The 9,833-nt window shown below is 36.9% G+C and overlaps 1 protein-coding gene across 6 annotated transcripts; it reads right to left on the bottom strand.

Moving 5' to 3' along the window:
* Window positions 1–451: 451 nt before the first annotated feature.
* Window positions 452–8,556, bottom strand: LOC102581134 (nucleolin-like). Of its 6 annotated transcripts, none has more exons than XM_006338852.2 (12): window positions 8,237–8,556; window positions 6,994–7,550; window positions 6,824–6,913; window positions 6,490–6,729; window positions 5,753–5,974; window positions 5,377–5,677; window positions 4,973–5,286; window positions 4,768–4,880; window positions 4,578–4,684; window positions 4,399–4,475; window positions 4,228–4,309; window positions 452–739 (listed from the first exon to the last, which is right to left on the bottom strand). In XM_006338852.2, exons 1-11 carry the CDS (start codon window positions 8,460–8,462, stop codon window positions 4,232–4,234), a joined length of 2,325 nt encoding a protein of 774 aa, XP_006338914.1. In that variant the 5' UTR covers window positions 8,463–8,556; the 3' UTR covers window positions 452–739; window positions 4,228–4,231. The 6 variants fall into 6 exon arrangements, with proteins under 6 accessions (XP_006338914.1, XP_006338912.1, XP_006338913.1 ...); XM_006338850.2 differs by having other exon boundaries at window positions 452–707; XM_006338851.2 differs by lacking the exon at window positions 452–739 and adding an exon at window positions 1,513–2,636.
* Window positions 8,557–9,833: the final 1,277 nt, after the last annotated feature.

The following is a 9,833-nucleotide window of genomic DNA, read 5'->3' as shown; positions in this document are numbered from 1 at the left end:
AAAACAATCCTCAATGTTGACAATATTTTTCCTCAGATTGTCAATTTTATACGTATTCCATTTTCAATAGGAATATCAATATTGATAATAAGACCAGTGATGATGATATTATAACAACTGAAACGTAGGATGAATTTTTATAAGAAAGTATTAAATATGATAATAAGGATATATAAATAAAATAATAATAAAGATCCATTACTAATTTAAAAGGTGGTCTCACAAGAAGTCGTTGTGTGTATTTTGTTTTGTTGGCATAAACTACAATACAACGACCTCCTCCTTATCACCTAACTATATTTATATAAAATATAATGATTTATAATCGCCCATAGTTTTGATTTGTAATTGGCTAATTGCCATTGCCGTCTTTTTTTTATTTTCTAGCATCGTATAACCTATCACCATTTATTTTGGTGTTAACTTTCATTTTGATTTTAAAACAAAAATATCGAATGAATACTGATTCACATTTTTGTAGAAATATAGGAAGAGATTTGTTGCTGTCCGTATTCCATAAATGACCTAGTGTTGAGCATCCTATTTTTTTTCATACTAATCCAAAACAGAAAGGAGAATCTATTTTCTCACATTTTCTTCTTTATTTCCTTACTCAATTTCCAAGCAGAAAGATAATATTGCTGAAGGCAATGGAGCACTGCGAAACGAGAGCGGGGCGGGTTGAACTCCCAAAAAAATTGCTCGGCCTGCATAATAACTTTTTCATTTTCAAACCACCCTGCAAAAACCAACTCAGCATAATTTTTAATTTTTTTTTTCTAGTTAAGTTTGATGCTAAAAATAAAACTAATAAAAATAAATTTATGTTTTCATAAGTTTAATTAATAGGATAGTGACTTCAAAATTTATTTATTTTAGAGGTCAATTAGGAAAGAAATTATATTATTTTTTAGTGAACCACTTTCATTTATTATCTTGAATATTTTAGTAGTAGCTTTAAAGAAATTATCTTAACAAATAATGCTCAATCACTCTTATAACATGTAAAAGTTTCAGAAAAAGTTTAAACCAAGCACAACCTTAAATCCGCCCCATTACCACCCCTAATTGCAGACGAGTTCAACGTTTTACTGTGGACAAGTTTCCTTGAATGATTTTTGTTTGTTATCAATGAATCCAGACTTGCATACACCAATGGCTCAAACCCAAATATCATGGCTTCGGTTAGCCCCATGATGAAATTAATAGTTTTGGCTCATCATTTTGGTCTATGTTCTCTTGTGCTTCATATTTCAGACCAATTTCTTCTATTAAATAGAATACCTTAAGAAGGAATTTATCAAACAAACAAGTTGCATGAAACAAAAATAACAGAACGATACTTCATCTGAAAGCAGTACTAGTTGGTGGATTAATGAGTAATGATTCTCTTATGTAATCAGTTTTCAAGTAGAATAGGAAGATCAACTAGTGTAACATCACTGTTATTTTATTTTTTTATGATAATTCATTAGTAAATCGAAACATAGAAGTTAGTAGTGGTGAAAAGGCAACCATAGAATATTTGGGTGCATTACTGATCAAATTTTACTACACATCACAGCTGGTTGCGCTAAAGAGTCTGATCCAAGTTGCACCAACCACACTATATTCCAACAAGAGAATTTACACCAATATTGTTTTCAACAAAGATCCAAGTCAAATATTATTACTATAATTTACACAAATTTAAAACTATCTAATCTATGAAATAAACATGACAATGAAACAGCAAAATATCTGCAATCCACCTGAAGCATGTATGTGTCAAACTCAAACTCAATGCTCACATGACACTGCAATTTTTGCAACTGAAGGAACATTCCCTCAAAATCTTAAATAATCAATAATAATTAAAGAGAGCAACCAAAAGTGAAACTTAATGGTCAATGGAGTGGTTCAAATCTCGTCGATGACCCAAAAACATTAGGTGGGCGGCGTTACCTGTTACCAATTCTGATTATTCTGGTTAAGGTAGTAAGTAAATGGTGGAGTAACCTTAGTGCACACAACCCCCATTATGGAAATGAAAAATTATTGTTGCTATGAGAGGAAACTACCTACCTACAAGCTATGATACTCATACTCTTCAAAAAGGTCGACGGGTGCATGTCGAATTCTCCAAAACTATTGTAATTTTGAAGAATCTAACAGGGGTGAGGCATCATTTTTAAAGAGTCTGAAGAACATAGCCTACAAGTATCCGTCCCACAAGCATGTATAGCACACATTTTAAAGGCAATCATAACATGAACTAAAGTCTATTCAAGGGACATGGTCTATGTAGAGGGAATATGACAAAAACTGTTTATATTACTTCATGTAATATAGTTCTAGTTGGGGAAAGCTGCCAGAAACTGACATAAGCACATGAAATGCCTCCCTATAGGTAATTGCCCCAACTTCATAGACTCCCACTGCATTAACAAATCCGTATTCGCTCATCACCAGAAAATCACAAGATTAGCACACTAATTCCAAGGAACAAGCTTTCAAATAGAGTGTATTATCAAATAATGGAAGAAAACAAATACTACCAAAGTGCAAATCTTCAAATTGTGTTCATCCTCATGCTTTTAAGATAGATCAACGGTTATGCACTATCAAGTTCTCTCAAAATTCCTCTGCAGTTTAAGCTGTCAGAAAAACAAAAACCGAGTTTGTGCAAGCAAACTACCAAAAAGCTAGTAGAGAAGGCATGATACTCATGATGCAACCAAATGAAAGCAATGAAGGATCAGGCTACACGCAAGGCAGAAATAGCTCACAAGCTGCAACGAATTAAGCACAATTTTCTATTCAATGCTAAAAAATTTATTTGCCAATCCACAGACCGTAGCAGCAAACTATATTCATATTCCCTCATCTAAACCAATTTCAGGCGCAATTATAACAATCCAACTTCACTCTGCTCAACAATAAAAATTAGGTAATGAGTAACTTCGGCCCATGGAGTTCATGACAGTGTTATCAAAGGCGTGCTTAAGCCCTAAAGCGAGGCTCAAAATGCGTTACGTGCTTCACCTCACTTAACATGCGCTTCAGTATCGTCATCAAGGCTCTAAGACATACTTTTCCTTGTGATGAGCATTTCCTGAAGAGGTGATGCTGAACCATTGAGATTTCACTTTATCGTAAAAACAATCAATTACTTTGTCCATATATTTGTTATTCATTCATGCTTATAATTATTAGTCTTGGACTAAATATATATATATATATATATATATGTATGTTTTCTCCATTTATGCCTTTTCTCAATAAAGCCCACGCTTTATTTTCGCTTCGCGCTCAAAGCCCCCAACAAACCTTGGAGCTTTTTTGCGTTTTCCGCTTTAGATAACACTGGTTCATGAGTGCTTTCTTTCTCAAGCCATCAAAATGCATTCATCTAACCCTTAATTACTCACCATCCGTAAGCAAATAGATGACAATTTGGAATGCAGGTCGATGCATTAACTTAAGTAAAAATGTACACTTTCAATAACAAAATTAAGCTCTTTACTTGTGATCCTTTGAGTCCTGTGATATTGGTCCAGCAGTAAATTTATGACAATAATATCAAATAGAACTAGATATAAAGCGTCCATATAAAACTCCCATGGATCCTTCATTGTAGTATATCCTAAGAATTACAACTAGAAAACTGGTAAGTTGAGCTTTTGGCATCATTTTCTTTCAAATAATCATGGAGCATACTTCCTCCACTTCTCCAGAAAATTCTTAAAAGAAGAAACCACCAGAAAATAGTGCATGTGCAGACACCAGAAATAAATAGATCTCTGTTTGCTCTATATAGCTCAAATTTCCTTACATCAGAAAAGGAACAGGTGTCTTGTTTCCCAATCAAAATCCAAGATGCTTCACAGAAATACAGCCTCTCCAATGCAAAATTCTCTAGCCCCACATACACAAAGAGGCAACAGATAATAGATGAACTCCATCTCTCCAAGAGGCATGTCAATGCATAGGGCTTCCATATTAACAGATCCAACTGCAGGCTCTTTTGTCAACTCAAATCTGTACCATAAATAAGTTGGTGGGTAACCACATGCTCCATATCTTCAAGTACAGCTCTTACAGAGAAAAAAGTGAGAAAAATCTTCCCGGCTTCATCCCACAGAAGAGGGAGGAGGAGGGAGGTGGGCACGAGAGCATATAGGATACTCAGTTCTGAGGGCATGACTACCAAAAGAAACACATGGTTGCTAATAATAAGAGACATACCTTATTAGTAGTATGATCCAGAACCACCACTTCCCGTATAACCACTGCCACCCATACCACGACTAGAATAAACCGAGTCAACCTGAAAATTCATTAGAGAAGAACAGGAACCACAGTTATCATCAGATAAACACTAAAGCCTCCGCAGAAATCAACGGAGTAGAAGCATACATCGCTGCCACGAGACATGTAATCACTACCATAGCTGGATGAATACATTCCACCTACATCACTTCCACCATAGGAGCCTGCAAACCAACATAAAAATCAAGACAGCTTTCTCTAAACATACATGTAATAACAAATGTTAAGAAAAATAACCAGATTTTACAATGAACAAAAGAACACACCTCCACCATAACCCATATCCTGACGACTGCTATACATCCCATGAGAATCTTGACCTGAAAGGGAGCCCCTACTGCCACCATATCCAAGATTTGATCTCCCAAGTCTACTAATATGTAAATAAGGAAGTCAATATAGTACCAATGATTGCAAAACAGGAAGAAAAATGAATTAACAATAATTATAAGGCACCTGTCAGCATATGCATCTCCATAATGGGAGCCACTTCCACTGCCTAGTTCGTAATCCAAACGAGCACGAGAATGCCGCACTCCTGCCTCAGCATAGCGGGGATGAACATCATCCTGGCATGTATGGAAGATGATAAATTAGTTTGTATCTTCTTGTGCAGATCAGAAAAATATCTTAAATGGAGTTTATGGTGAAGATAACTTACCACTGCAGTGTATGGACGTTTTGAACCAGACGCAGAGTCATATTCACGACCACGTCCCTCGCGGTAAGATGGAGGGGGCCTTTCAAACCGTTGCCCATATCCATCATCAACATAAGCTCTCCTTGCTGCAGAGTGAGTACCTCTAGGCAATTCAGGGTAACCAGACCCACGGGAAGAATACTCATCCCTATAGGATGCACGTCTGTCAGAATGAACCCTCGAAGGATACTCAGCTACTGCTCTACTTTTGGGAGGAGGGATTTCCTCTCGCCGTCCATACTCCCTCTTCAAGCTACTCTTTGGATATGAGGGAACTGCAATTCACTCATTAGTTATTTGGTCGTTCATAAAGTTAGCAGAGTTCAACCAGCAGATTTTGAAGAAAGACGGAAATCATCTCATACCAGGTGGTCTTCGGTCATATGACCTGCTAGATGGTGGAGCTGTGGGTCTTCCCCTAGGAGGCAAATCCATCACTGCCCGTCTATCTCTCGATCCTGCAGGTCGTTTGAAACCACGACCAACTACAGGAGGCATGCGTGTACTAACTCTAGTCCCTCGAATAGCATGACTATGTGGCACTATACGACCCCAAGGGGCACGGGGACCATGCATGGACATACGCCAAGGTCGCAAATCTCCTCGTCCACCATATTTCCCTCTGCCCCTCTCAAGGGGTCTTGATAATCTGGCCCTAACTTTAACCTGAAATATACAATTTCAAGAAACCACTCGCAAGAGTTACATATATTCAGGGATACTTTAAGACAGAAAACAAACCTTGTTATCTCCTTCACCCAATTCCTCATTATTAATACTTTTAGCACAAGTAACTGCAGCCTCATGGGTGTCGAAGGTGACAAATCCGAAGTCCTTTCTCTTGGCTGAAGGCATATTTCTGGCAAGCTCAACTTTTTCAATCTTCCCATATTCTTTAAGAAACTCCCGCACACGATCCTCGTCCCAGGATGCAGAAAGGCCATCAACAAACACTGTTTTGACCTGAACTCAAGAGATATTCACTCACAGTCATATCTTGATTTATCAATAAAAAATAAAAAAATTCACCCACAGTCGGATAACAATTGATATGCAGCAATTGACTCAAGAAGACTCAAAAAGTAAGCAGCAATGTCATCGGAAAAGAACTAACAAGGAAAGAAGATAACCAAACTACCCAGCTCAAAAATTAATGAAATGGGGGAAAGGCCAAACTTGAACAGCAAGCACCTAGCTATAAATCTAATTTATTATAGAAAGGAAAAATTAAACTACAGAGCGTCCTCATTCATTCTTCTTTTCTTCGCAGCAGAAGAGACTAAAAGAGAAGGGATAAAAAGCAAACCATAGAACGACAAAGTATGTTCAAAAACATAATATAACTCTTAAAAGTTGTGTACCTCCAAAATAAGCTAAGAATCACAACAACAAAAGCCTCCGTTTGACAATATACTAACTATACTTGACCGGTCATTGTTCCTTCTATTAAAATATAGATATATGTCCAGAGAGTTTACCTGTGACATGATTTCATCCCCAGGATCAATGAATGAATCCTCAAAAGAAACCTTTGCGGGCCTATCAACACCAAACATAACATCTCTCTTTTGTAACCGCTTAAAAGCATCCATGGCCTCTGAACGTGAAGAGAACTCCAAGAAAGCAAATCCTCGATTCATTCCCTCATTATTAGTGTCTTCGACCAACGTCAAATCCTCAATATTGTCAACACCATAATGCTTCAGCTTCTCTTTTAACTGGGAGAGAAAGCAAACATCAATGACTCGTTAAGCAGCTCCTCAAAACTGAGAATCATGTTTGTTGACAATATGATATGCCTAGCCTACTTACAGCTTCTTTTGTCCAGGTCTTGCATATGTTACCCAAAAACAGAGTATCATTGTCTTGACTTGGAGAGACACCACACTGTTTTCCATTGATCTGAAAATTCCATTGTCAGGAAATACCTTCTATGAGGAATTAAAATCAGTCACATAAAAACTATAAAATAAAGAAAATACCACTGGATTTTTCAGCTCAGTACAAGCTCGTTTTGCTTGTTCCACAGTGGCAAATCGCAGGAATGCAAATCCCTTATTCTTCTTTGTATAAGAATTCATCATAAGCCTCACTTCAGTAACCTCGCCAACTTTACTGAAGACCTTCCTGAGATCATCCTCAGTAGCATCCTTGTCCAAACCACCAACAAATATTTCAATTTCCTTCCGCTTACGCCTTTCTTTAACAACTTCATGATGTTCTTCCTCCTCAGCGGCATGAACCATCTCAGCATGCTCCTCCCCAGCATGCTCATCTTCTTCATCGCCCTCAATTTCCTCATGAACACCTTCAACATCCTCTTCCACCATATCACCCTCTTCCTCTTCATCAACATCTACCTCTTCAGGTTCTTCCTCTATTTCATCTCCCTCTTCCTGAATATCATCATTTTCAATTCCTCTCTCATCATAATCAACAGTGCCATACTCTTCAGGGTCATATTCAGGGTCATTATCCTCCAAATCTAATCGCTCACCCTTTTCATATTGATCGACTGACTCTTTCACATCATCCACCTCTGCCACAAGGAAAAAAAAATCAGCCTCCCAAGCCAGTAGATGGAGAAAATAAGAGCCTCGTATCCAAACATAATTTTCTTGCAAGTCCTATAAGCTGTCAACAATATCCAACTCTATAGAGACCTAACTGATCATCAAAAGATGCCATAGAAAAATTTAAAAAGAACCACATGTGGAAACTCCTCAGGAAAAAAGATTAAAGTTACACGATTTGACAATACTGTAATCTTTCCTTCCCTTCCTTATTGTAGAATAAGGGACCCTTTCATCCATCCCAGTTCCCAGCAAAAGCCTCACCCTTTTCATTATTTCAGGGTTTGTCCCACAAAGGTGGGTCTTGGAACCAACTCATGAATGCCTCGATGTAACTCATACACCTCAAACATCCTCTTGGACTTGGAGACGCCTCACTTTACAATTTTCTGCCATAAGATTTAAGTGATGGTCACAGCTAACCCTCCAACCTAGACCTTATTAAAACTATCCTCCCGTAATCACTTCTCTTGAGATAATATTATTCAATTTAGACCCATAATTCTTTTTTTGACAAACTCTTAATTAAGCTAAATTATTACAATTTGCAAAAAAATTGTCAACAATTATAAGCATAAAACAGAGCTGCAGAAGCAGATATATAATAGGGGTACTAATTCAAATAAGTTGCACAAATTCCATCAATACTCACTCTTGTCTGAACTGAGCATCTTGTTCTGTACAGCTTTGGCATTCAACGGTTGCTCAGGCTCCAGCTTTTCTTCAGGGACTTTGAATTCTTGTTTGAGCTCCACCGCGTTATCCTTACTCTCTTCTTCCATTGGTTCCTCAAGAGACTTTGGCGTGGCACGAGATGTACGGCCACCTCTTTTGGATCCAGAACCTGTAGGTGTCTTTCTCGCTGATTTTGGAGGCATAGTTGGTAAGAATCTGAAAAAGCTTTGGAGATGTATGTACGTATGTGAGTCGTGAAGAAGAAACAAGACCTACAAATTACTACTCTCTCTCTTTAGGTTTGCTTTATTTGTGCGGAGTTGATGCGTTAGGGCATACCCGACCCGTTTTCCTATTTACTAAGTATTAATATTAATGTATTAATGCCCGTTTTGTATCAATAAAGTCACTTAACTTAATATTTTTATCTTCAAAAATCATTTAATTACATTTATCATTAAAATAAATTTGATATAACAAATTAAATTATTTTTTATGTCATGTAATCATGAATTTCATAAGTAATTACTATAGTTTATATAATTGCGTTCCATACCAAACTTTATGTTTGCTATGGAGCATCAGATTGTATAACTCGTTGGCTCCTCTTCAGATTTGTATAATTTCACCGGCAGACCATTTGTATAAATCGTTGTCAGCCTCTCGTTTGTATAAATCGTTGACAGCCTCTCAATTCAATTTTATGTGTTTGTATATCTGCATAAAATTTGAATTTGTATACAATTGAATCGAAAAAAAATGTTTGTATATCAGATCTCTCTCTCTCACTTTATACAAACATAGATTATACATTGTATTTTGTATAATATGTGTTTGTATAAAGCGAGAAAGAGAGAAAGGCAAAAGAGAGTTGGGCAGGGAAATATTTGTATTGTATAATTATAAGTGTATAGGACGAAGATATATGTATTTGCACGTGTATATACAATTTTCTCTCGCTTTATACAAACAGAAACACAATTTATACATTTGTGTTTGTATAAAGCGAGAGAGGCGAGGGAGAGACTAGCGAGCGAGAGAGGGAGAGTGGCGAGCGAGAATTTCAAGGAGAGAGGCGAATGGCAACAGTTTACTACGGGGTACAATTAAATCAAATTGTGGTTATAACATTTAATTTGAATTAATAGTGTAACACCCCGACTTTCCAAAACGTTTAAATTAACTTGTATCTTCGTGGAAAGACAAGGAGGGTGAGTAATAAATTAAAATGATGTGGTATGTCATATTTTAAGTGTTCAAGGGTTGTATCTCAAGTTTTGAAGTTAAGTAAGTGGCAAAATAAAAAGTTGGCGAAAGTTATCGTAAGTTCCTTTTTAAAGATTTGTCTAAAATTTGGGTCAAATGTCTTGGATGTTTTTTCCCAATATATAAAGAGTTAGAAGGCCTATCACTCATTAAATTGAAGGCCTACGAGTCTAGTTTGCAACGCACAAAACCCCGTATCAAACTGACATCAGAGCAAAAAGTTATGAGGGTTTTACTAGGGACTGCAGGGACAGAATCCGGGTCGAATCCGGGTCGGGTCAAAAATATGGTATGTCGGCTTATTTAAC

The sequence above is a fragment of the Solanum tuberosum genome, unplaced genomic scaffold (assembly GCF_000226075.1).
Source record: "Solanum tuberosum cultivar DM 1-3 516 R44 unplaced genomic scaffold, SolTub_3.0 scf00007, whole genome shotgun sequence".
Lineage (NCBI taxonomy): Eukaryota > Viridiplantae > Streptophyta > Magnoliopsida > Solanales > Solanaceae > Solanum > Solanum tuberosum.
This window is presented reverse-complemented; position numbering and strand designations above follow the sequence as displayed.